This window comes from Leptosomus discolor, unplaced genomic scaffold (assembly GCF_034619465.1).
Source record: "Leptosomus discolor isolate bLepDis1 unplaced genomic scaffold, bLepDis1.hap2 HAP2_SCAFFOLD_27, whole genome shotgun sequence".
Taxonomy (NCBI): Eukaryota; Metazoa; Chordata; class Aves; order Leptosomiformes; family Leptosomidae; genus Leptosomus; species Leptosomus discolor.
This window is the reverse complement of record NW_028237782.1, coordinates 4398267-4425846: the sequence shown is the minus strand read 5'-3', so window position 1 is coordinate 4425846 and position 27580 is coordinate 4398267. Positions and strand designations below refer to the sequence as shown.

At 52.2% G+C, this 27580-nt stretch overlaps 1 protein-coding gene across 1 annotated transcript; it reads right to left on the bottom strand.

Moving 5' to 3' along the window:
* Positions 1 to 8558: 8558 nt before the first annotated feature.
* LOC147412802 (serine/threonine-protein kinase PAK 3-like) lies at positions 8559 to 27040 on the bottom strand. Its single transcript, XM_086480997.1, has 6 exons — positions 26934 to 27040; positions 15795 to 15912; positions 14856 to 14955; positions 14255 to 14451; positions 10218 to 10355; positions 8559 to 8648 (listed from the first exon to the last, which is right to left on the bottom strand). The coding sequence occupies exons 1-6, from the start codon at positions 27038 to 27040 to the stop codon at positions 8559 to 8561; spliced, it is 750 nt and encodes a 249-aa protein (XP_086337123.1).
* Positions 27041 to 27580: the final 540 nt, after the last annotated feature.

The window sequence follows — 27580 nt, the reverse complement described above, 5'->3', positions numbered from 1 at the left end:
AAACCCTTGCTTTAAGTGCTCAAGAGCTACAACGATTTAATGAACAAAACAATGGATAAAAGAAAAAGGGGGGATTGTAATAGGTAACATATTATGCTTTGTTCATTAAAACTGTAGGGGAGGGTATGGATGAAAGACTTATGTGCTCGCAAGGCTTGATAGCTCAACCGAGGGACATCTGGCAAAGTAAATAAGACCCGCAGCTGAGGGGGTTAAGCAATCACATTCTTGCATGAGTTCACCCACAGGGCAACGAGGAAGACCTTCGGCCTTCATCCTTACGACCACCAGGAGGCAGAAGAAGACCCCCCAGCAACAAAAGAAGCATGCGCAGAGTATCGCCCTGATTACAACATCACACTGGTCGTGACGTTGCGAATGCAGGAAATGAGACTGTATATAATGTGCTTACACGAGGCAGGAAGTTGCGAGCCGTTGGTGGAGTGCAGACTCCCTGGCCGCCCAGCGCTGCCTTTGCTCTTGTTCGCTTGCTCATATAATAAAATTCGCATTGGATTTTGACACTTTAAATTGTCTGTGTCTTTACCTATCACAGTCCTATCCTTATCTAATCATTGGTTATTTTACTGATCAAAATCTCTGATATACAAATTAGGATGGGGAGGATGGGAGAGTCTTCACAGCAACATTCCTTTGTTTCGATGGTTTCATCACATAAGACAAGAGAACTAGCTGAGAACGTACAATTTCACCCCTTGTACCTGCCTCCCTCCCTCCCCATTCTGTGTTCTGTACAACTTCCCAATTCACAGCAGCTTTAGCTTTTGCCATCTTCCTGAGGCCTGCACCTGATGTCTCTTAGCATAAGTGAGGTTTTGTCTACTCCTTACCATAATGTAAATTAATTCAATCAGGAAATAATTAACTATAAGACGTTAGTTGTTGATTCAAAACAACTAATTATCAATGAAATTCAAAATTCAAATCTGATTATACCACTAGGGCCCAGGACTCACTGCCGCTCCCGCTCTTGGTGCTGCTGGGAGGATTTTACTGTTCAGACACTTCTGTCTCTGCCTCTCTCAGCTCTTACAATATGAGGCTTCCTAGATACACAGCCTCACGTGCGCACCACCCACCCCCACCCCCCCCCCCCCGCGGTGCATGTTGGTGACCACCTCTAATGAGGACTACTCACAGGGACCCTTCCTCATGCCGAGAGGCCGGCTGTCTCTTGTCTGCAGCTGGGGGCAGCTTGCAGCCGGATCCCCTTCGTGTCCTTCTCCAGACGCTTTTACTTTGGCTCATCTCTTCAGCTTCAGCCTGAGCTGGATGCAGCTGACGACATCCCCAGGGCAGGAACAGACCACCGAGCCCTGGCACGGCCTCTGGCAGAGGGAAAGAACCCTGACTGTCACAGCAGGCCCCAGGCTGGAGCCCCTCCTGCTGCAGCAGCTTCTGCAGACACCGCTCCTTCCCCCCTGTGCTAACAGAGCCCTGGGCCTGCCCGAGGCCCCGCTCGCCGCTGCCAGGACAGGCCGTGGGGCAGCCTGGGGCTGCGGGACAGGCCTCAGGGGAAGGGCTGGGGACGGGGCAGCTGCAGGGGGTGAGCGGGGCTGGGGCGGCTCAGGGGGGCTCTGGGAGTCGGCGTGCCCAGTGCCTCTGATGGGGGGTCTGTCTCCCTTCTCCTTCCCCTCCCCAGCTCTCAGGTCACCCCCGGGGATGCCCCAGCTGACCCGGCTCTGGCTTGGAGCTCCCACCCCCCACCCCCGGGCAGCCAGCAGGCAGGAGACACCCCGTCACCCACCCAAGGGCCTCGCTCACCTCAGGGGCAGCCCCAGCCCTCACCTCAGACAGGCCATGGCTGGAGCAGAGCCTGCACCGCCCAGCACCAGCATGGCCGCCCGGCAGCCCCTGCCCCAGGCCTACAGCTCCCAGCATGCCCCGGGGCCTCTTCCTGCTGCCTGCCCCTGCAGGGACACTTCCGCCGGCCCTGCCCCGCCCCCGCGGGACCCATGGCCCCTCCCCCAAGCCAAGAGCAGGGCGGGAAACAGCCCCCAGAGCCTGAGGGCCAGCGGGAGGGGGGAGTGTGGGGCAGGGCGGCAGAGAGGGACCGAGCAACGGTGGCCTCCGGGCTGGGGGAGCAGGGGGAGCACGAGGGGCCGGGGCAGGCAGACAGGAGGCTAAAAAAGATGGGGACAAGGAGCCCGAGTGAGGAAGAGGAAGAGAAGCAGCACAACAGGCTTTAAGGCAGAAAGAGAACAGCTGGAAACCAGGGAGCCAGAGCATGAGAGAAAGGGAGAAAGACCAAAAATACCGGCTGTGGGCAACTGCTGCCATTGCTTGAGCGCTGCCCAGGAACTGCACGGCCAGGAGCCTCAAACTAGGGGCGGCCTGTGAAAGCCCTGCCCCGGGCCCGCTCCTGCACCCTGCTGGTGGTGGTGAATGTCGCCTGGCAGGGTGGCCAGGGCCGGGGGGAGACAACCAGTTGCAGGGTGGAATTGCCCGGCTTTTTTTTTGTTTGCTGGTTGCTTTTGCTTTTGCTTTTTTTAAAAAATAGCATTAAAGCTCTGAATACAACCTGCAAGGAGAAAGGAAGCAGGCATACTGGGCTGGGCACATTTAAAGCCCAAACCCGTTCAACAGCCCCACAAACCACCGCTGGCTCCCGCTGTGCGCACTCCACTGCCGGCCTGCAGGTACAGGCAGCCGCCGTTTCTTGAGCCTTCCCCAGGATCGGCACCACCGGGCAGCTCAACAACCCGGGTGGGCTGCAACCACAGGCCATCCGCACGACTGCAAGGGTCTCTCTCCTTTGCTCGAGAGCTAGTCCAGCTTCAGGTTAACCTAGTGAATTGCACAAACACACAGCGCTCCCACCAGTAGCTGGCCCGAGACACTCGCTCTTGCCCACCGCTGGGTCGCCGTGGCCTGTGTTCCCTCCTGCCCTTGCTGGCTGCCAGCCCTCTGGACCCACCCGCGCCCCGGGTGCAGAGCGGGGCCGCACACAAAGGAGTGGGAATCGCTCTCCCAGAGGAGGTAGGACGCACTGCGGTGATCACCTGCAGGGCTCAGTCAAACAAGCACACCAACCAGCAGTTTGCCTCTGTGTGGCTGGCTCCTTCATCCCCCCCTCCCCTCCTTTTTCCATGCCTATACATGCCCCTCAAATGCCTTGACTCCCCCCTTTCTCCGCCCCTGTCTCCTCCCAAGCAAGGGACCTCCCCGCGGGTATTTTTTCCCCCTTGCTCCCAGGTTTGCCACAGCCGTCCACAGGTTTGCTGTTTCAGGCACTGTTAGCTGCGTCACCTCGGACTTCCACGGCATCACCGATGCAGTTTTTTCCTGGGTACTGCTGTCCCTGCCAGACTGCTCTCCCCAAAACGACCCCAGCTCTTCCTTCAGTTATCTGTCAAGTGTGGCCACCTCCCACACCAATCCCCCTTAACTACCTGTGAAATCCGGCTCTTCCTCATGGCACTCTGACTCCCGTCAGCTTCGCACTCGCTTTGCTACAGGCAGCAATATCTCTTGGCATGCTCAGGCGTTTCCCACGGTGTGTTCAGTAAGCGAAGGCTCCCGGCAGGCCCTAATCTTCCGCTTGCCTGCCTTAAGGCATACCCCCAACGCTGGCTGCGTGTCACATCATTTCCTCCTCTCCGCTTGCTAGCCTCCATCTAGCCAGTCTTCTCCACCCCACGGTGGCTCTGAGCACCCTCGTCTCGGACCGGGCACGGTTGCAGCTTTTGCAGTGACTCTTTGCCCGTGTGACCCGCTTGTCTGCCTGCAGCCTCGTTCTGCAGGTGCTGGGCATGGAAGTTCTTGCCTTGCCCAGGAGACTGGACTGAAGCCTGGTTAGCTGTGAAAATGGTCAACTTTATTTCAAGACCTAAGTCAAGAGCAGCAGTTGTGTGTGCCCTGAGAGGAGCGTGGGCAGGAGAGAGCAGGCCAGTGGCACTGAGGCTGCCTTTGGATCTCAGCGGGCATTGCCCCAGGAGGAAAGGGTGGTGCTACTCTGCAGCCTGCACTGGATCCTCTTCCTCTTGCTGCTCAAGCCTTTTTCCCCCTTAGCACCTGCAGGAGCTCCTGCAGCCGAGTAAAGAACTCCACCAGCTTCTGGAGTGGGAATGGGCAGGAGCTAAACGTGCCCGACTGTGTGGGGATCGGCCTTGGCCTCTGCACGGGGGTGGAGGCGGTGAGAAAATGACTCCATGCCCGCGCCGTTGGAGCAGCCCGGACTGCTGGGTGCAGTCCCATCTGTACCAGGATCCAGTTGTAAAAGTGCTGCGTGGAGGTGTAGACTCCGGGCCGCCTGGCTCTCGCGCAGCCTATCCCCCAGCTGGTCACCCCCACGAGCCAGAAGTAGTCGGCGTGCTTGTCTTGACAGACCAGAGGACCACCGCTGTCACCCTGCAGCGGAGCGGAGGAGAGTCAGAGGGTTCTGGTGGTGTTGGGTGGCCCCTGTCAGCACTGTGGCCGGCTCCTTCTCTCTCCTGGCACCTGCCAGAGCTGTACCCAGTGCCCAGAAAGGCTCTGTTCAGGTGCTGGAGCCTGCAGGACCTTGTCTGGGAGGGGGTGGTGGGCCTGCAAGGTAGGGCGCTCTCTCCTCTCTGCCCGCTGCTCCTGGAGGTGTGGAAGGGGGACGTTGCAGGACTGGGATGCGGACCTGTGGGCTGGGGCAAGAGCACTGGGTGGCCTTTCTGGGCAGAGTGCCGGGGCTGTGGGACAAGAGGGGTGCTGGGCAAGGGCCTGCAGACGGGGAAGGGGAGGCAAGCCCCGAGAGCGGTGGGGACCCAGCGGCAGGAGGGCGACTCGGCAGGCGCAGCACGCGCCGGGGGACGTTTGGGCGCTGGCGACAGGGCTGCCTGTGCTGCTGGGGGCTGGCGCGGAGCACGCTCCTACCTGGCAGGTGTCGATGCCGCCCCGCGGATAGCCGGCACACAGGTTGTGGGGGTGGACGGCCCCTCTGTACCAGCGGCTGCTGTTGCAGAGCTTGACATCGATGAGGTGGACCTGGGCCTCCTGCAGGACAGCAGTCGATCCTGCAGCTGTGAGCACAGAAAGGAGTTCTCAGGAGCAGCCTTTCTGTTCCCACTTCTCCTCCCCTGTGTGGGCCAAGCCCTTCCCTAGGGCTCGCCTTTGCCCCTGCAGAGGCCTTGTGCCGGGCTTGCCCTTCCATCTCGCTTTGGCTAATGGCTCGGGCCCATCTCTCCGTGGCCGTACGTCCCCGCAGCCCGACTCTGGCTTTCGCCGCCGCCGCTGCCAAGAAGCCCGGCCCGCCTCCCCAGCGTGCCGAGCTTACCCTCGGCACACAAATATTCTTTGGGAACTCACATCTTGCCATGGTGGCACCCCAACCGCTGACGTAGCAGCTCGTCAGCTCTGACACTCTGAGCGAGGCGTCGGGCACGCAGGCCAGCTGTACGTAGTAGCCGCACTGGGCAGGCTGGTCCAGTTCCAGCAAGGCGATGTCGTTCCTTTCCGTGACGTTGTTGTAGTGTTCGTGAAGTATCAGGCGATAAATACTGCGCACTTGGGTCTCAGGGCCCAGCTGAGCCAAGTGGGTGGCCCCGATCACCACACGCCACATGGTGAGGTACCTGGAAGGCAGATGCAGAGAGGCCTCAGAGGGAGCGGAGCCACGTGCTGCAGCAGCCCCGCGGTTCCCTGCCTTCTGCTTCCCAAGGCAGGGAGGAAAGCGGCGCTGCGGAGGGTGCCACTGCCCTAGCATGCCTTGGGCACCAGGAACGTGGAGCTGGAGGCTGCTAGGAAGCGGTGGCACGAGCCCAGCCTTCTGCGGAGCAGTCTCTCAGCTGGGCTCGCCAGTGCCCCGGCACCGGGCATACTGCAAGGCAGCGGGATGGCAGGAGCTCGTGGGGCTGCGGAGGGGGCGCCTGCCGGTGCTGTGGGGATAGCCCCCTTCCCTGGCCCTCCTTACCTGGCCGCGTTGAAGCAGTGGGCTGCTGTCAGGACCCACTGCGGGCTGATGAGGGACCCTCCGCACACGTGGCCCCAGGGGCTCTGGATGCTGACGATCCAGGGCCAGGCCCCTGGCTGGGCACCCGTGCCACCCACGACGCGCGACATGCCGTAGCTAGCCGCCATGGGCCGGAGCCCGCAGCTCCCGCTGTAAGAAGAAACTCATGAGTGTGCTGCTGGACGGCTGTGCTGCTGTTGAGGCTGAAGGTCAGCCGTCTTCCCTCCCTCCAAGGGGCTGCATGGACGGCAGGGCCAGGGAACCCCGTGGCTGTGCCTCCAGCCCTCTGTCCGCTGTAGCCCCGTAAACGGGTTGTGCCAGCAGCCTGGGTGCTGGCAAGGAGCTGCGGCTCCCACAGGGGGTTTGGGAAGCTGTGGAGTGGCCACAGGGGCCACGCGGGCCCTCTCCAGTGAAGCCCATCGAGGGCTGCCCGAGCTCCCTCCCAGAGCCTCGGCCCACTTACCCACAGCTGTCCCACATGCCGTGCGCAGGCCGGCACACGGCCAGCAGGACGAGGAGGGCGAGCAATTTCATTGCTGCCAGCGGCACGTGTCAGCGTCAGCTGCAAGAAGGAGGTCTTGTTGCCTGCAGCGCAGCCGCCGACGTACTGCCCGCAGCAGTCTCGCTGCCTCTGATGGCCTTGGCCCCGGGGCTGATGTCACAGAGCCACCGTTATGGGCGTGGGGCACGGTGGCCTCTCAAGGGGGGGTGGAGGTGGGGGGTGTCAGCAACACGGGGGGTTTCCAAGCAGGAGGGGAGGCGGAAGCTGGGATCGGACAGCCCTGACAAACCCCTGCTGAACACTCTGCCTGCGGGATGAGGGTGTGCAGGCCCCGTGGCAGGCAGTGGCGCCTGCCTCCGAGCGCTGCCTGCTCACAGCCAGCAGGAAAAAAACCAGCGTGGCATCATGGCCTCTTTGGGAAGTTCACTGCCACCCTGCTCTCCACAGCTGTTTGCCACCAGGGCCTTCCCAAAACACGTACACCGGGGAAGAGCACCGCTACAGGCAGTATGCGCCTGTTTGAGGGTAGAAGAGCCGACCCGGTCTCAGCCGCGGTTGGCAAGCTGTGCGGGCAGCTCCGGGACCGCCCGGGCTCCAGAGGCGGCGGCTGCCTCTGGGGCCGCCCCCCGCAGCTCATGTACGGCAAGCAAAGGAAGTGTTTTATCCTTCTTTTTCTCTCTTTAGTGATGGAGTTTTTCCTTCCTTTGCTTTCCCAAGTCTGGCCCTGGTGTTTGGCTTTGGTTTTCGGCCTTGTTTTTCCCAAAATTTTCGTAGGATTGGCAAACCTTGAGTTTTCCCCAGATCCAGGGCCTAATGTTCTGTCTGATGGACCAAGTGGTCTGTCAGCAAGAGTTCCTTTCTCAAAGCTTGGTCCTGTTTTTTTCAGAATAAGGACAGCGGGCAGCTCCCTTCCACCCGCTCAGACGAGGGACACCCCCAGCGCCCCTACCCATGGCATTATCAGCACCCGCTGCTTAAGCAACCAGCTGTGCTGCCGTGGAGGCCAACAACCACATTCTCCCTGACCTCCGTGGCAGTAGCAGCAGTGCCTGTAGCCGATCCCTGAGCCTACGGCTGGGCTGGACAAATGACACACACAACGGGCAGCAGCAAAAGGGCCTGACTTTCCAAACACAACCTGCCACTATTGCCTCATGTTTGCAATGGGGTCACACCAGCCCCAAGTACCCGGGAGCCCTCAGCGCAAGCAGGGACTTCAGGTGACAGGCCCTGGGCTCTTGGAGCTTATGCACCAAAGGGAGGTGGCGACTCCCTCCCCAGGCCAAGCTCACCCATTCAGGGCTGGTCTGCTGCTGCTTGCCTCCACGAGCGCCTTCTTCCCGCCTGGCTCTGCGGATGCTGAGGCTGCTCTGGGCTCTGCGAGGGCTCTGCTGGGGCTCAGCACCAAGCAAGGCTGGGCCCGCTCTCACCTCACCTTTCTCTGGTAGCTTTGCATCAGACGAGCCCTTTCTGAGCACACGGACTGATCTTTCTGCTGTTTCAGCTCAGGGAGACTCTCACCCAGGCAAACAGATTGCAGTTAGTGACACAAACCACACTGTCAAGAACAAAACACTGCATGGTCACAGCTGAAAGCCTGTCTCTCCACAGGAGCTCTTGCCTGCCCCACCCCTCATTCACTGTTGGTTGCAAATGCAGGTTCACTTTCTTCCTCCTCTAGAAGGACCACGACTGGGCACATACCAGCGAGTATGTACTGAAAAGGCAGCGCAGTCGGCAGCTTAGGAATGCAGGAGACCCTTCTCCAATTCCAAACCATACCAGAATATAACAACCGTCAAAGGGACTTTCCGTCTCTAAGAAACAAGTGACAATTTAAAAGTGAATGTACAGCTTATTCACAGGGTGAGAAGGAAGAGACCCTTCCAACTCAGTTTGCTTTACCTTGGAAAGGGATGAGGCAGCAAAGCATTTTCGGTCGTTACCTCTCTGTCTTAAGCCGTCTTTCATCTTAAAAATAAAGGAAGGAGCCAAAAAGCAGGAAGAAGGCAAACCATAAATTTTTACTCGAGGAACTGGGTTGGGTTAGGGGTTAAGTTAGAGGTTTGGCTCTCACTCCTGCTCTGAGCTGGCGTGGGAGAAAGCCCCCCTGAAGCGCTAGCAGCTGCTGTTCTCAATCGCTTCCTTTGCTGCAATGATCACAGGCGTCAGGCTGGACAGAGGCTGGGCTTTCTTTAAAAATGGATGCTGCCCAAAGGAAAAAAAAGAAATGAACCATTACTTTCCAAACTCAGTTACTGACGGGCTCAAGCAGTGTTCTGCTGGTTACCAGGACTATGCAGAAATGGGACTGAGGGGAGCACCTGCACCTGCGCCTGCAAGTCCAGTCCCTTGCTATCCCAGGCCAACATGGCCCGTCATTCGATTAATCCATTTATCAAGGTGTCTTCAGCTTGCTGGCAATTTTGCCCTGCCAGTGCTCTGGGAATGCTGCTTGCTGTCCCAGGGCCTTGTTCCTCTCAGGAACCTCAAAATGCTCACTTAGGTTCCTGTTTGCTACAGACACGGGCTCTTTTAGTGGTCAGAAAAGAGGAGGGGCACAAGCCACTCCTCAAGGAACTCCAGTACCTCTAGGAAATGTTTATCCCAGCAATATTTAGGCCCATGTGTTCTTCTGAAGACCACTGAGGTCGAGAGAAGAGCAGGGAGACAAGTGACAGAACGCTGATGCACTCAGCTCTGGGTTGCAGGGACAGCAGTGTCTACCACCCCATGCCCTGCCCCTCCTGCGCTGGCTGGCACCTTCACAGCAGGCACAGCCAAGGGGCACACGGTGCCACTCCCTATCTGCCACAAAACCTAGCACCAAACCTGCAGCAGTTTTCATCTCCTCGACTAGGCCAGGCAACAGAAGGAGCTGTGACAAGTCCTTCTCAGCCGTCCCCGTTTCGATGGCAGAAACCTCTACAAGTGGGGCTCAGCGGCAGAAACCTCTACAAGTGGCGCAGGAGGGACAAGCCGGGGCCCCTCTGATGCTCACAGGGAGAACCCGCAGCCCCTTCCTTCCCACCGCCAAACCTCTGTCCGCTTGGCTGGGACTGACTTCACTGCGTTCCTCCCTGCTCATCTCTCGGCATACACCAGTCCCCAACACCATTGCAGGCCTCTGCACCTGCTATCGTTCCACTGCAGTTATTTTGCCACCCTGTAAAACTGAACTTCCTACCAAAACACAAAAGAGGGCCACGAAAATGACCAGAGGGATGGAACACCTGCCCTGTGAGCACAAGCTGAGCGAGTTGGGGTTGTTCAGCCTGCAGAAGAGAAGGCTCCGGGAAGACCTTCTAGCACCCTTCCACTGCTTAAAGGGGGCCTAGAAGAAAGACAGGGACAGACTTTTTAGCAGGGTCTGTCGCAATAGGAAAAGGGGTAACGGTTTTAAACTAAAGAGGCCAGATTCGGACTAGATACAAGGAAGAAATCTTTTACGCTGAGGGTGCTGAAACACAGGCACAGGCTGCCCAGAGAGGTGGCAGAAGCCCCATCCCTGGAGACATTCAAGGTCAGGCTGGATGCGGCTCTGAGCAACCTGATGCAGCTAAAGATGTCCCTGCTCACTGCAGGGGGGCTGGACTAGATGGCCTCTAATGGTCCCTTCCAGCCCAAACCACTGTAGGATTCCACTGGTTTTTCATCTGAAAAGCACCGAGAGTGGAGACTAACACGAGGGGGCTCCATCTGATGCCTTCGAGCTCAGCTGATGAGAAAACCAGGACACAGCGCAGCTGTTTCACCTGCAGCCGCTTTGCGTTTTACCTGCAGAAGGTCCTGGGCAGACCCTCGCCTGCCCACGTCCACCTCCAGGCAGCAGCTCCAAAAGGCCCGATACTCAGCGGACAGTTGCTCGGGGTTCTGCAGCTCTGGTGTCCCGTTGGTCGCTCTCAGATCCATCGCCTAGAGTGACAAGAAACACGAGACTCCACCTGTTTCATTCTTACCCAGAACTGCTCACAGAGAGCCCATTTTTTAAGGTCCAGCCTCCAGTGCCAGTTTCCTCCCTGGCAGAGGGTTAGAGATGATTTTTCTCTACCTACAAAAAACCTCTGATGCAGCCACAGCCACTCCAACATCAACGGGATCTTGCCGTGACAGCTGATTGCAGTGGCTGACCTAGTTAGGAGGAACTCCATCAGCAAAAGCACATTTGGCTTCTCTGTGCATCGACACCAGCTTTCCTGGCTATTTTAAAGAGTCAACTTGGTCCAGCTGTATTATTTCAAAGGATTCGGACATAAAATGCATCCCTGCAGTGCTCACGGCTCCCTAAAGTACAGCTTCCTTAAAAGACAGGTAGTCCAGATTTTTCGCTCTGTTCTAGATAAAAATGCTAACTAGAGGGAAAACAAGTAGATCCATCAGCTTATTCCTTGGATAAACAGAAACATTTGGAACCTCATTTTCAACACAGACATGTTAGCTGCGTGCACAAATATATTATGAAGAAAACACATAACTGGGCAGACAGGAGCCACCCGCAACTCTGTCTTTCAGCAGTCTCCAAATTCCAGATCAGCAAGTCTTCCTGACAGACCTCATGCCGAGGAATTGGAACGTAATTTTGCAAAACATCAGGCAAGCATTATCCAGGGCGGTTCACTTGGAACCAAGGTCTAACACGCTGAGAAGCTGGACAGATGAGTTCATTCTGCTTTTGTAAGATGTTCTTCAGAACGGCAAGACAAATGTTTTGAACTGTTTGAACCTAAACTTGCAGAATATGTCCCAAATATACAGCAATAATAATAGCAATAGGCCCGGGAGTCTTCCATACAAATGTCCGCCATGACAAGAACAGCTCTGCGCTACTGGCATTTAAAGAGACGGTGGCCAAAGGGACTTTGCTCTTATCCTCTTAAAGGTAGAGGAAAATTTCCAGGCTTAAAAAGGCAAATGAACTATCCTAGAGGAAAAACAATAAAAGGAAGTTTCTCTACTTTTCCCACAAGAGAAGTGTCACAAAATCAGCCTTGTCCCATCCATCTGCAGCTGACCTCAGGCACCGGGCACAGCGGTGAGCCGGAGCGCCTGTCCTTACTGCATTTAAATTGTGCTGCCCCAGGGACGTCCCTTCTCCTGCAGTAAAGGAACACAGCACCCACGCCAGCCTTGGGAATTTTATTCCGGCTCCATTCGCCTGGCTGTGAAACAGGAGTGCCGGGACAAATGGAGCTCTTTCAGCTGCTCCTTTCTTCACAGAACACCAATCATGAGAGTCATCTTTAGCTGGGTACTGCACCTTTCCAATAGTTCTACGACCACAGCAAAAGCTCTAGGGGAAGCTCAAGTACCTTCTTGTCACGTCTCTTTTGCTTTCCTGTGATCCAGCTGGCAGAGACAAGCAAGTGCAGTCCAAAGGAAATGAGTGTTTGCAGTAGCTGCAAAGGGGCAAGAAGCTCCTCAATTTCTTTAATGTACCCAGAAACAAGAAGGGATTTGGCATACAGCTGCAGCTGCAGTCTCTGAAAATGATACCCTCAAGTTATCCAGGGCACCCAGATACATGACAGAAGAACACACAGATGACTTAGCAGCCTGAAACTGTAGAAGATCTGCAGCATTTGGAAAACATGCTCTAGTTTTGAAGAAAACTGAGGCACTCTGGTTCACAAATGAAAAAGCAAACAGAAATGCCTAGGATTTGGTTTCTTGGGTATTTTTAAAACTGAAACTGGGGAGGTCCAAGCAGCGTTTCAAAGGACATTTATCGCACCAATATTTGTCCCTCAGGCCCCAGGCATATGCCTGGTGGAAGGAAATCCCAGTGAGAGAAAACAAACACCGTCACAGAAATATCCAGGCCACTCTTGGCTGGAAAATGGTTCATTCCTGTGAGTTCTGCGTCGGCTGGAAAGAACGTGAGCAACAGGGGATGCGTTTGCTCTACACGTGGAAAACAACAATCGTATCTACATTCAGACTGGTGTTAACTCTTTGATCAATGATCCTTTAACGCCCTTAGAGTACATTTAGGTATTTCAACTCCTGTCAGGAACGGAAGCTGCTGCGTGCCTTGCACTGTTAAAACAAGCATTCCCAAAAATGTGAAAGAACATCCTTTGGTTTCCAGGCTTCGCAGAACTCCCTGGATGGGGTCTAAATGTGAATATTAAACCTAACAGCTACTGTGTGCCGTCAGCTACAAACCTGGCCTGTAAACACAGGTCTTGCTTATCAGCTATCCTGTTTGGATGCAGCTGAGAGCTCTCGCTGCACTCTGGGATTCCACACACAACAGCAGAAGGATCCTGTCCCTGTTGGGGCTGGTTCACTTCCATAAAACCAGCTGGGAACTGGGGAACTTCAGGCGGTCCATCACAAGCTGTTCACTGTTCCCAGCTCAGGGGCAACAGGCTCTGCCCAAGAGCCCAGGAAGTGAACACAGATGGGACCAAGTCCAGGTGCCTGATTTTAACCTCCTGCAGTTTTACTCAGGCACCTGAAGACAACGTGAAGCTCTGAGTGCTCAAGCTGATCTCATCTCCCGCAGCAGACGAGGCATGTAGGGAGAAAAAGAGCATCTCCAATAATCTGGGCAAGGGCAGGAATGGCTGAATGTGAATTTGATCAGAGAGAAAAAATCCAGTTCCCTGCCTCACAGTTGACCTGAGGCTTCTCCAGGAGCCCTAAGCAACCTTTGAGGTTAAGGAAGCTGGGAATTTTCAGCCTCCAAACCAGGGACACAGGCCTACTGCCACCCTGCCAGCTGCGGTGCACTCAGCTTACTCAGCATCAGGCTGAACCCAAACCTCTTTACTTCTTCTCCCCCCTCAGGAGGTGGCACAGTGCACACAGTGCACCAACAACCCCGGGCACCTACCAAACCAAAACAAGCCTTCCAAGAAAACTCAGGAATCTTTGTTCAAGCAGAGCGGAGGACTGACACCGGTGTAGTTGTTGTATTCCTTTCTTAAGTAGCCTGCCTGGGGGTATGTCCTGACCCTTCTGCTGTTTCTTCTCTCGGCCTGCAGCACACACTCTGGGTGCCATAGACCAGAGAGAGCACAGCCTTATTGCTATGGGAAAAGCTACACGTCATGCTCGATTTCAATTCCAGCCTCAACACAAACGATCTATCTATACACACGGTCACAATTCATTTCCTCATACATTCCTGCATCCCTATCGGGAATTAACTGTGCAGCACCTAACTTTGTTCCAGCTACCAGTCCTGAGGTTTTATCTTGGTATACACGCCTTCACTCTCACACACTCATTTGGGATAAGAGCTGGTCCTTTCATTTTAAGGAATGAGGATGAAACGGAAAACTTCAAAACATTAAAAATACATGAGTTTCCTCCAAGTTTCTGTGCTAAAACCCATTTTTAGAAAGTCATTTGCTAATGAGTAATTATGGCATTTCTACAAGCAGCGACACTTCCTGAAAGGCTCAGGTAAGCCATCGGCACTGACCCGAGTTTGAAAAGACTTCTCTGCCTGCAGACACAGCCGGAATGCTTTTCAGAAAATTCCCCAACTGGAGAAACTTGCCGCTGAAAAATCGCTGTCACTCAGAGATAGAGCTCAAAGAGATTTCAAAATGCATACAAGGTATTTCAAGCCCAGTTGAAGGCACAGATGGCACATCTCTGACCTGGCTACAAGTCACATCTCTTTGGAAGTCTTCCCCTTGACTTCACCAAAGCTACAGGAGATGCTGCTGTGCTGCAGTGACAGCTTGAGAAGCGGGCCATGGGGGAACTGGTTCCAGCTAATGTGGCTGGGTTTTTGCCTCACGGGGGACTAACGGGATAGATTTGAAAGACACTGGTATCTGATTTTATGTGCACCTTACCCTGAGAGGATCTTCCTCAAGAGAAGGAGGCTGTCCTTCCGCCATCTCTGTTGCCACGACCCCAAGCGACCAGATGTCCACCTTGGGGCCGTAGGCTTCTTTCGTCACCACGTCTGGTGCCAGCCAGTCGGGATACCCGACCACTGTGCTCCATCGACTCTGCTCAGGGCTGAGCCGAGCACAGGCGCCAAAAGCAGCTGAGGAGAAAAACAAGTGGTGTTAAAGGCAGCTCGAATTAGGAAAGCGAGCAAAAGAAATCCCCACTCAATGCCCGAGAACACGTTGTGGAATCTATCTGGAAAAGCGGCCGTGCTCTGTTTGCTCAGTGCTGTAGCCACGGAAATATTGTGGAATTGGCCACTTCAAACCCACCCCTCAAGTTCCCTGCAGTGGCTTTTGTTGACTTGAACCGTTAGACTGTAACTCCCTCTCTCTGGAAGGGCCACACACAAACCAAAGCCGCTCTTGACACCTTTCTCCTTTCTGTGCCTCTCTGCAGATTGGAACTGTGCTCGGAGCTGGCAGCAGTGGTCAGCGCACTACCACAGGCATCCCTTCTGGGGAACTGGCTGTCAGTCCAAAGCAGCCCCATACCACAGCCTGGATTTGACAGTCTCGTCCACTGCAAGCAGAATGTTGTCGCTTTTGATGTCCCTGTGAATTGCTTGCTTTGAATGAAGGAAATCCAGGGGTTGCAGGGAGTGAGAGGTAAAAAGGAAACATGAGGGTAAAAATTAATGACCTGATTTCGTCACTCAAGAAGGAAATGCCTCTAAAACAATTAATTTCCAGATGAATTGTGAGCAATGCCTGAATACTGCGCTGTCAAGAGGAATAGCTTGCTGCTTCAACACTATTAAAGTAACAACTTTCCAAAGGAAGGCATATCAGGTTTGGGAAGAGAAATGTCCATTACTATCAGAGACTAGCCCCTGAAAGCACAGGCAGGATGGCTGCTGCCGCAATCAGTGTGCTATCTCCATCCATATGACAAAGTCCTGTTTGCAAGAAATGAGAAAGTCCCTTCCTTCGGTGTGAACTGGATCTCTGTTGGGTGGGTGACTTTATTGTCAGGCTCTACAGCAGATTTGGAAATAGCATATTAGTCATTTTTCAGGAGCAAAGACCATTTTGGGTGGAATGCTATCCTTTTAAGCTGAGGACTCTGACAAATGAGTCTCTCCTTTGCCTTGCTGTCCTTTTAAAATTCTGCCACCAGCGTGTTTGCTTTTACAGGCAAGGAATGCAGTACAGACATGCTCCAGGCACGTGTTTAAAGAGGAAAAGTTGAGAAGAGTAAAATTAAACAAAAAAAAAAAAAGTAAAAAAATGTAATGCAATAACAGTGTTTAAGAGTGTAATCACAGAGTACAGAAAGTGCAGTGACACTGGTAGCAGTTCACTTAAGTTGCCCTTTCTTCTCCATATCATAAAGCAAGGCAGAAACAAAGCTCTCAAGATGGAATCCCTCATCTTCTTGCCACCTGTTCACCAGTACCATCCTGTCCAAGGGAGAGGAAGCACACACGGGATCCCTTACCTCCCTACAGACAGCTGCCATCTGCCCTTCCTCCATACAAAACTGGGTAACATCTTCGGTTAAAGCGCCTCCGGCCATGTATTCCATCACCACTCGGAGCTCATCACCGACCAGGTAGCTGAAAAAAGAAAACAAGGGCACGGAGATGAACCGGCACAGCTAAATTGCCTCATGGAAAAGACAGCTGGTGGTAGGGGGCCACATAGAAAATATATTTTATAACCGAAGATATATAGAAAATATTAATAGGGTGCTACATAGAAAAAAGCTAAACCTATTAAAACTTGCATCCTAGAACTAACATGCATGGAAGTAAGCAATTAGTCACTAACCCCTGCAAATTGCTTGAGAAAGAAGCTGATAAGGGAAACAGAAAAGACAGAAACAAGGACCTAATTCATGGCTCAAAGGCGTCAAAGGCAGGAGGAGAGAAGAGCTAAGGAGGGCTAGCTAACACCCATCTCTAACCAAGAACAAAAAGGAGATAGCCAGGTGTGCACCCAGGGACAGACCAGGCTGAAACCAGTCTGGTACTGCAAGCTCAGCCAAATTAGAGATTCCAGGGGAGAGGGGAGGAGTGCAGAGTGAGGAAGACCTACGGCCTTCATCCCTGAAGACCCCTGCCCAGGACCACCAGGAGGAACTGCGCAAGCGCCCTGAGGAAAAGCCCGAGGCGGAGCTTATGGAAATGACAAGTGACAGGAAGGAATGGCCTTTTTGGGGACAGGTCATGAATATGTCTAGGCATTTCAAAATAGGTGAGGTTTTAACTGGAGAAATACTGGAGAAGCGGCCCCAGTGGGGATGGGCGTTTGTGGTGGAGCGATCCCCCGTGCATCTGCGCGCAATAAACATACCTACTGTGTAACCTTTCGGGTTGTAAAGTCTTTTCCCTACGCTAGTTTTGGCCAGCCAGCCAGAATGCTCTCTGCTCGGCTGCGGGATCGCCTGGGGAGCGGACGCCCCTGGGCGCGCCCTGAGCACTTTCCTCGGAGGAGCCTCCGCTGCCAGCCGCTCACCGCGGGAGCAGACAACAACCTCCTGAAGCCGCGGATCAAACGGTATGTTTTGGGAGAGGGGCCTGTAAGTCGTACGCGTGTCCGGGGCAGCTGGTAAATCGAGCAGAGACATCTGGCGTGCAGCATAGTCCCCGTATGGGAGGAGGGTACCCTGCATGGTAACAGGGGGATTTGCTGACAGACAGGGCGGCCGCTAGCGATCTTGGCAGTAGATCGAGCAAATCCAAGGTTGCCGCTGCATCCCAACATCGGGAGTCAGGACGGACCTGCTAATGACTGGTACATAAGAAGCAGGAGAAGGATAAGCGGGCCTCTCACGATCGTGTCATCTTTCCAATATTTGCAGCTACTTAGAAGGGTGTTCACTGGGAAGGCTAAATAACTAAACTTAAACCCCACAATCTTGCCAGGGGATATTGGTTATGACTCTTGTCCAGGGAAGTTGGTTTGCCCGTGCCCTGGATGAGTAGGTGGACTCCGTTACCTGGCAACAAAAGGGGAGGTAATGGTATGATTTGCCCGGGGATCAACATGAGTTGTTTGTGAATGGCTTTATATGTTAGTTGAAGCTTCCTGCGATTATAATTCCTGTCGTTACTATCAAAACTGTCCAGACATTCTGAGTGTATGAGTGAGTGAGACGTACGAAGTGAGTGAGGAGCTCTATCCGCGGTTCCGAGCTGGGGTGACTGAGGCGGCCGGAGAAGAGCGAAGCGAGTGTAATAACTTGAAGTATGAATAAGGAGTGCCGTGCCCATCCTTGATACGTCTGTGTAATACGTGGATATTGATAAGTAGTAATGTTGGTCCGTGGAAAGTAGAGTTGTGCGGAGAAGGAAGGAAAAGATAAGCGAAGTGTTCATGTTTGAAAAAGGAAAGATGGGGGGATGAAAGAGTAAACCTTATGAAAAAACCCTTTAGGATGTGTTCTGACACATTGGAAAGATAGAACAGGACAAGGGGGCACAGAAAAGAAGAAAGAGTTAATTAAGTATTGCAATCAATGGTGGCCGCTTTATAAGCTGGAAGATGGGGCAAAATGGCCTAAGGAAAGTGGCACGTTAGACTATAAGACGCTCTTACAGTTAATGTTGTTTCTGAGGAGAGAAGAGAAATGGGATGAAGTAACATATGCTGATCTGTTCTTTGTTGTCCAGGACAATCCTGAGTGGCAAAGGGACTGTGGATTAGTACCCCCACAAGACCCCAAGGTCCTTGCATTAGAAAAAGAAAACAAAAACAAGAACAAAAATAAACTAAAAAGATGCTGTTCGGCTTGTAGCATTGGCCAAAGGTGTACAGAGAAAAGTCAAACTAACCCTGGATCAGAACAATATCTAAGTGATCTATTTAGGCCCCCTCAGCAGCCACAAGGGCGAGATGAGGACTTAGAAAGGGTCCGTACCCCTCCACATCCTCCCTCCTCCCCACCAGATAGCCCGATATCTTCCCGAACCCGGGGAAGGCAGATTACAAAAACAGTTCTCCAAGCTCCTCTCCGGGACGCAGTTGGACCGGATAGAGAAACAGTAAGAGTCAAAATACCATTCTCTTGTAACGATCTGAAGGAATGGAAAGATGCTGCCCAAAAATATCGCAGTGACCCAGTAGGCGTTACTCAAAATCTCCAGTTTATAATAAAACAGGACAGGCCCGATTAGAATGACATGCAACTGTTATTGGACTGCTTAACCGAAACAGAAACACAGTTGTTTATAAAAACTGCCGGGGATTTGGCAAACGAATATTATGAGATAAAAAGGGGTGATGTTAAAGAATTCTTTCCCCTGCAGGACCCAAACTGGGACCCTAATCGATCAGCTGCTGTGGAGAGATTACGAGCATACCAAGAGTGGGTAGTGAAAGGAATGGAGAAGGCAATTCCAAAATCTGTAAATCGGGCAGTGCTATATGCAGTGAAACAAGGTCCCTCTGAGACCCCTTCCAAATTTCTGGTTAGACTAAGGGGTGCGATGCGTCGTCATACACCCCTGGACCCCGGGTCAGCAGTGGGAATACAACATCTGGTATCCCTATTTCTAGGACAATCTCAGAATGATATCAGACGTAAATGACAAAAATTACGTCCACCAGATAGTCGAAACTTGGAAGTGTTATTGGAAGAGGCTTGGAGGGTGTTTAGCAACAGAGAGGACAATTATAAGCAGAGTCTAGGCAAATTGGTGGCAGTAGTTAGAGAAGAGAAAGAATGGAAACCTAAATGCAGGATGAGACGTGGACTGGCGCCCCTGAGCAGGGATCAATGTGCTATATGTAAAAAGACTGGTCTCTGGAAAAGGGAATGTCCGGAGAGGCAGCGTCAGGGGAACACTAGGAGGCGCGATAACCCAAGAAAAACGATCGCACATGTGATGGACTGATTAGAGGATCCATTGATTACAATGAAATTAGGAGAAAAACAACAACAACAAAAAGGAGTTTCTAGTTGAATACGGGGGCAACATACTCAGTTTTGAATCAAGCTTTAATGCCTTTAGGAAATGACTATGTCATGGTAAAGGGAGCAACTGGCCAGAGTGAAAAAGCTTATTTTTTTGAACCATTAAAATATAAACTGGTCAAGCAGGTAGGCATCCATAAATTTTTGTCTATGCCAAATTCACCGAATTCCCTGTTGGGAAGGAACCTATTGGAACAGCTGGAGGCCATGATAAAATTCAAAAAGGGTGTGATTACTCTGGAGGTAAATGATGATCAAGATGTACAAATAATGAGCTTGTCTTTGGTGAATATTCCCATAGAAGGACAAATCGACGAGGAGATCATTAATCAGGTCTACCCGGGGGTTTGGGTGACTGATGCCCCAGGACGTGCCAAAAATGCCCAACCAATAATAATAAATTTGAAGGATGGACAGAGAGCAGTAAGAATCAAACAATACCCACTAAAGAAAGAAGACAGGGAAGGGATTCGCCCAAAAATACAGTGGTTCCTGGAATTAGGCTTATTGAGGGAATGTGACTTGGAGTTCAATACCCCCATTCTCCCGGTCTGAAAACCAGAAGGGGCGTATCAAATAGTCCAAGAACTGAGGGCCATTAACAAAATAACAGAGCATCTATACCCCGTGATTGCCAATCCACATACCTTGCTAATCACCTTAACTCCTGATTTAGTTTGGTTTACAGTTTTAGAAGTAAAAGATGCCTTCTTTTGCCTCCCTCTCCATGAAGCCAGTCAGAAAGGTTTTGTATTCAATCGGGAAAACCCCAAGAGCGGTCGGAAGACCCAGCTCACGTGGATGGTGTTGCCACAAGGTTTCAAGAACAGCCCTACCATCTTTGGGAACCAACTAGCGAAAGATTTGAATTATGGGAACCACCATCGGAAGAAGGAAAAATGTTACAATACGTGGATGACAGCCTCATTGCAACTAAAACCAGAGAAGCCTGTGTCACCTGGACTGTAAGTTTATTAACTTTTCTTGGGCTTCAGGGGTACTGAGTGTCCCGAAACAAGGCACAAGTGACTTTGCAGCAGGTTACATACTTAGGGTATGAGAACAGTGCAGGGCAACAGTCCTTGGGGCAAGCCCGGAAAGAAGCCATATGACAGACCCCTCGGCCACAGACTGTAAAAGAACTGCGGACCTTCCTGGGAATGATGGCGTTGTGCCGGCTCTGGATACATGACTATGGCCTGCTGGCCAAAGCACTGTATTCCCTGATAAAATCCAGTCAAAGTCACCTCCAATGGGATGCTGAGTCAGATCGGACATTCCATCAGCTGAAGGCCGCCCTGATGTCAGCACCTGCACTGGGACTCCCTGATGTGAGTAGACCATTTCTCCTGTTTTCCCATGAAAAGCAGGGAATAGCGTTAGGAGTACTGGCACAAGACCTGGGACCATGCAGACGAGCTGTGGCGTACTTCTCCAAACAATTGGACGCTGCTGCCAAAGGGTGGCCTGGCTGCCTAAGGGCGGTAGCAGCAGTCATCTTGAATGTTCAGGAACCTCAGAAGTCTACCCTGGGTCAGAAAATGACTGGTTTCCTATCTCACACAGTGTCTACAGCCCTTGAAGTAAAAGGGGGACATTGGCTCTCCCCACAGAGATTCCTGAAATATCAAGCTCTCATGGTCGAGCAGGACGATGTTGAGATTGTGACCACTAATATTGTCAACCCAGCTTCATTTCTTAGTGGGAAGACTGGAGAACCAGTGGACCACGACTGCCTCGAGATGATTGAGGCCACGTAATCTAGCCGCATGGACCTAAAAGATACCCCCATGGATGGGGTAGAGCACTGGTTCATAGATGGGAGCAGCTATATCCTGGGCGGAAAACGACATTCTGGGTACGCCATCACCACTGCTGAAAAGGTAATAGAATCTGGACCACTACCGGCTGACACTTCAGCACAAAAGGCCGAGATCATAGCCCTCACTTGAGCCCTGGAGAGGGCCGAAGGAAAGGCTGTGAATATTTGGACTGATTCTAAATACGCCTTTGGAGTGGTACATGCCCACGGAGCAATTTTGAAGGGGCAAGGACTGGTGAACTCCCAAGGAAAGACTATCAAGCACGCAAAGGAAATTTTAAGACTTTTGAATGCAGTCCAACTTCCTGAAAAAGTGGCAATTATGCACATTAGGGCACACCAGAAAGTGAGCACTGAATTGGAAAGAGTAAACGAACTGGCAGACAGAGAGACAAAACAGGCAGCTAAAGAAACAGTAAAGGTAGAGGGAGCACTAGTCCCAGACGGACAGATAACCCTAGAAGGTAAGCCAGAATACACTAAGGAGGATCGAAAGTTAATCACAGCTTTGGAAGGAACGTACAATGAGGACGGGTGGGCTGTAACATCACATGGGAAACTCATAGTCCCCTCTTATACGGTTTGGCCATTGGTCCGGAAGGAACACAAGAAGGGGCACTGGGGGGCGGAGGCATTATACAAATACCTTATCAGACACGTGACAGCTCAAAATTTATACATCACTGTCAGACAAGTGACTCAGCAATGTGACCTTTCCCTCCAGACTAATCCAAAAATTGTCCCAAAACCAGAAATGGGCCAAATTGGGAAAGGGAATTGTCCGGGACAACATTGGCAAAGTGATTTCTCAGAACTTCCTAGAAAAGGGGGGTATAAATACTTGCTTGTACCAACTGATACCTTTTCAGGCTGGCCAGAAGCCTTCCCATGCAGAACAGCTAAAGCTCGAGAGATGACCAAGGTGTTGCTACAAGAAATCATACCCAGGTTTGGAGACCCAGCGGTGATGTCCTCGGATAGAGGGCCGCACTTCATCTCCAGAGTTGTGCCAAAAATAAGCCACCATCTAGGGACAGATTGACAACTACACACTCCATACCGGCCACAATCTAGTGGCCAGGTGGAGAAAATGAATCACCTGATGAAACAACAGATTGTTACATTAGGACAAGAAACCAATTGGGCCTGGCCACGATCTCTACCCCTAGCAATGCTACGGATACGAACTAGACCCCGAGCTAAAGAAGGGCTAAGCCCATTTGAAATTCTATGTGGGCGACCCTATGGGGTACAAAAGGGAAGCTCTTCACAAATTGGTGAAGAATTGATGACTTCCTGTATGGTGGCATTAGGGAAACAGCTTCGTAAAATTGAAAAATAGGTGTTTGGAACCCGATGCAGGGGTTTGGATGGGCCAGTGCATAACATACAACCTGGAGACTAGGTGTATGTTAAGTCTGTTGCAGAGAAAACTGTGGAGCCACAGTGGGAAGGACCGTACCAAGTGCTTCTTACCTCTTTCACGGCAATCAAGATCAGGGAACAAAGCGCCTGGATTCACCACTCCTGAGTGAAGAAAGCTCCTAAAACTCCTTGGAAAGTAACACAGGGTGAGGATGAACTGAAACTAAAGCTCCGCCGAGCGAAATGAGTATATTGCACCCAGAAGTGTTTAGTAACTCGGCCTGCCAAGATTTAGTCAGGAAAATTGTGGTATTTACAGTTGTTGTAACCCAAGGGTCGAACAGTAACACCCCAGAATGGCCATGGACCCAAGCTCATGTTGAATATACTGGGGATATGGGACCGCTCTCTGATAGAAAAAGCTTATGCCTTGCCACCGTGGTTATGCATAAAAATGAAGTGTACCCCAAAAATTATTGGAGCACAGACCTTCAGAGAACGATGCCTCAACTGCAGGGAATGCTGGGTCAAAACATAAGCGTAGGATGCCGAGGAATTAACGGAACTTCCTACAAAAGGGCAAACCAGATATCTGTATCCAATATAATAACAAACACAACAAGTAGAAAGCCTTGCAGTCTCTTGGATTGTTGGCATAATTTTACTCTAACACAACCTGTCTTTGTAACCTGGGTCTGGGCACGTGGTGAAATCGGATTACCATTGAAATTGAAGATAGATGCTGTACCTTGTACGACAGCGGGGCCCCGCACAACCTATACAGCTGATACTAGCACTCAAACAGTCTGAACCCAAACTAAACTTGAATCTAAGATTTATGAGATTGGTCCGTATGTCATCAGAAATACAGGTCAGCAACAAGTATTATTTAACCCAGAGTGGTCTCTAAAAAGGGTGGAACTGATGATGCAAATTAATGTTTCAGAAATACAACCATTGTGTTCCCCTTTCTTACGGACTTCCTATGAAGGGTGGACCACTTGGCTACGCAGGAGACTGGATATTTTTCAAAGGCGAATACCGAGGGATGTAGCTGGGGTGTTAGGGACAGGACTTGGGGTTCTACATACCACAGATTCAGAAGTGATAATGAACAAATTAGCTGCCTCTACTGCTGATCTCTCCAAATTACAACAGCCATCACAATCCTCCCTATTAGCTCTAGGAGCTCACCAATGGTTGGTGTCGGAAGTTTTACCCGACTGGGAACGGACAAACATAAGGGATCATAATATCATTATAGATGCAATTGGAGGGCTCCAAAGTAATACCTCATTGGCCCTGAGCTGTAACCAGGCCCAGCTGTAGAAGCAATCAATAACTGCACCTATTGTAAGGGAAGGAGAGGAAGGGGTCTTCCCCACGGAGATACAGAAGACAGTTTGGGATAGTGCCACTGATAGGGAAAGAGAGCTCCAGTCCTGGTGGGAAATGGTAAACTTTACCTATAACCCCACCACACACACAGCCACTGCCCTCGTGTTAACTATCCACAATGCATCAGTGACTGTAATACATCCCATCATAGCCTTGGGAATAAATCACGGTCAAAATTTGCTTTATCCTTTGGAACATAGGACATGGGCCCGAAAGACAGAGAACAAATGGCAAACAGTTGACTTAGAATCCTGCGTTGTACGAGAGCAACAGGGATTTCTCTGCGAAAGCAATACCATGAGGGCACAAGACATTTGCTGGATACCGACCAAAAGGTCTGTCACCTTGAAATTCGCCCGAATGCCAGTCCAAAACCAGTTGTCGTCTATGCAGGAAAAGATTGTGCTTGTTTAAGAACAACATGTTGCTTTGTGTCTGTAGAAGGAGTAGAAATAGACACCAGGAATCACTCGAATTTCTGTATTTGTAATTGTACCACCATCACAGGATGTGACTTTAGCTACTTTGCTCCTGTGGTTTCTCATCAAATCCTGAGATCAAACTATACGTTGATTTCTGAACTAGAACCCACACCTATAGGGATAGACTTAGCAGTGAGAAAAAGATTGTTGAAACACCCAGACTTAATACGGATATTAGAGGAAGCCAAGAATAATGGACGGGAAACTCTAATAACTGTTCATCATGAGGCAAATGAGGCAAGTAGGGTCTTGAAAAGGGTCAAAAAGGACGGAGAACACAAATGGTGGGATACACTGTTCGGGTGGTCACCTTCAGCCACCAGACTTTTTCAACGTCCTAATGCATCCAATAGTAGTGTTGTTGATAGCTACCGCTATTTTATTATTTCTAGTAGGGACCCTATATATGTGGGTTTGGCGTATAGTTAGAAGAATAACTTCAATGTACGAAGCATTATACCAACCAGAATAGCCAAGTAAAAGAATTCACTTAACCCAACAGAAAAGGGGGGAATTGAAATGGGGACATATAGAAAATATATTTTATAAGCGAAGATATATCGAAAATATTAATAGGGAGCTACATAGAAAAAAGCTAAACCTATTAAAACTTGCTTCCCAGAACTAACATGCCTGCAAGTAGGCAATTAGTCACTAACCCCTGCAAACCGCTCGAGAAAGAAGCTGATAAAGGAAACAGAAAAGACAGAAACAAGGACCTAATTCATGGCTCAAAGGCGTCAAAGGCAGGAGGAGAGAAGAGCTAAGGAGGGCTAGCTAACACCCATCTCTAACCAAGAGCAAAAAGGAGATAGCCAGGTGTGCACCCAGGGACAGACCAGGCTGAAACCAGTCTGGTACTGCAAGCTCAGCCAAATTAGAGATTCCAGGGGAGAGGGGAGGAGTGCAGAGTGAGGAAGACCTACGGCCTTCATCCCTGAAGACCCCTGCCCAGGACCACCAGGAGGAACTGCGCAAGCGCCCTGAGGAAAAGCCCGAGGCGGAGCTTATGGAAATGACAAGTGACAGGAAGGAATGGCCTTTTTGGGGACAGGTCATGACTATGTCTAGGCGTTTCAAAATAGGTGAGGTTTTAACTGGAGAAATACTGGAGAAGCGGCCCCAGTGGGGATGGACGTTTGTGGTGGAGCGATCCCCCGTGCATCTGCGCGCAATAAACATACCTACTGTGTAACCTTTCGGGTTGTAAAGTCTTTTCCGCACGTTAGGGTGTCACAGGCCTGGGGGACACAGGATCACCCGGGGGAGGGGTGGGGTGGTGGTGTGTATGACAGGGCCTGGGGGCACAGGATCACCCTGGGGTGGGGGGGGGGGCCAGCAAGTGGCAGGGCGAGCATGAGGGGCACAACAACCGAGGTGGGGGTGCCCCCCCACCACACACCACTGTCCCAGTTGTGGGACCCCACGGTCACCCCACCGTCCCCACCCCTCCTCCTGCCCCACACACAGCCCTGAGGGGCTTGGTCCAGCTGTGATCCCAGCACCAGAGGGCAGCCATCACCCCTTTAAACAGCTCTCCCGTTCCCCCAAGCGCCTCAACCCCACCCCCAAAGCAGGGGGGGACCCCCCGACGCCCCTCAGATTCGCAGCGCAGTCACAGACCAGAGCCAAAGCTTTCCCTCCTCACTGAGTTATTAACCAGAAATGTTAAAAAAAACAATAAAAACAGACAAGACATGGGGGCACAGGGGCACTTCCCCCCCCCCCCCCAGCATGTGGTGCTTTGGCAGCAGCCACTCTGGGGTGGGGGTGAAGCCCCGCCTGCCCCCCCAAAGGTAACCAACGGGGTGGCAAAACACCACCACAACAAGGAACTCCTCAAATAGTCAGTGACCGGTAAAAGGGGCACATCCCAGCCCCACCCCCTGCAGCCCCCCTGGCTGCAAAGGAGGTTTAAGTGCTTTTCAGTAACAGTTCTGCCCATTAAGTTCTGCTGAGGGGGGATCGCAGCCCTCGGAGAGGGGGGGTCGCCACCTTCCCTGGGGACACCCAGCCTCCCAGAGAGGGTCTGCCCAGCTCCATGGCACCCCCCAGGGCTCGGGGGGGTGGTGGTGGGGGATGTGCTGCAGCCCCGTGGCTTTCCCAAAGCTGGCACAGCCACCCCCCACCCAGCCCAGGGTGCAAGGGGAAGGGGGGCACTGGCTTGGGGGGCTGCCCCACAGCCCCCGAGCCCCATCCCTGATGCTGGGGAGGGGAGGTAGCCTGACCCCCACTCCCAGAGGAAGGTTCAACCTGGCAAGGATTGAGCCCCCCTAGGCAATCCCCGCCCACATGCTACAGCCCCCGGCCACCATTTGGTGTAAAACCTAAAGCCTGTTTAGTGGAAAAAAGGGGTAAAACCCCACAACCATGGCCCCCCTCCCCCCCTCCCCCCACCCCGCAGCTGCTGAGGGAGGTGATGCTGGGCAGGGCACCCAGCACAGAGCTCTATGTGTGTGTGTGTGTCTGTGTGTGTGGGGGCCACCAGGTTTTGGGCTGGGCGACGGTGAGTGCTGGCTGCCCCGGGGGGGGGGGGGGCAGGGGGCTGCAGGGGTCCCTCAGAAGTTCTTGAGGCGGCTGTAGAGCTCCCGCTTGCTGCGCTCGCCCGCCCCGCTGTGCCTCTTCCGGCGGAACTTGCGCAGGTCCTCCTTGAAGTCCTCGTGGTGCATGGGCCGGTAGTCCTGGGGCTCGCAGTGCATCTGGGCACCCACCGCAGTGAGCCAGACCCTAAGGCTAAAGCTATTAAGGAGGCCATTATTCAAAACCAGTGTCTTTCCCCTTCTCATATGGACAACTGCAGATATCAGCTGGGTCAGTCAAGAGATGCTTTTGAGGTACCTGACCCACTTCAGCTGCAGTGGGATTAGGAAATGCTCAAAGGACAGCTTTGACACTGGGGTTAAAAAAGGACAGCTTCTTACAGCTCCTCATTTCTAATCGTTTTCCTGACTCTCCCACGGAGGGAAGATGGATGTCTCTCTCTCAGAGCAGCTTTATCCAACTACAGACATAGCTCTCAGTCATCTTGTGGCTTTTCTTACTCCCTCCTCTCTAGGAGCTCATTATTCCCATTTTCTTCTACGTCTTTTCCAAAAAGCTGGGGGCGGTAGTAGCACTGTAAGCCCTGTTGTCCCCCAAATCAGGGTTCTTTTACTCAGTCTGCAAAGAGCTGAAAAACACAGTCAGGATATTTGTTTAATTCCAGTTCTGCACAGAAATGTGTGCTAGGTGGAAACTCC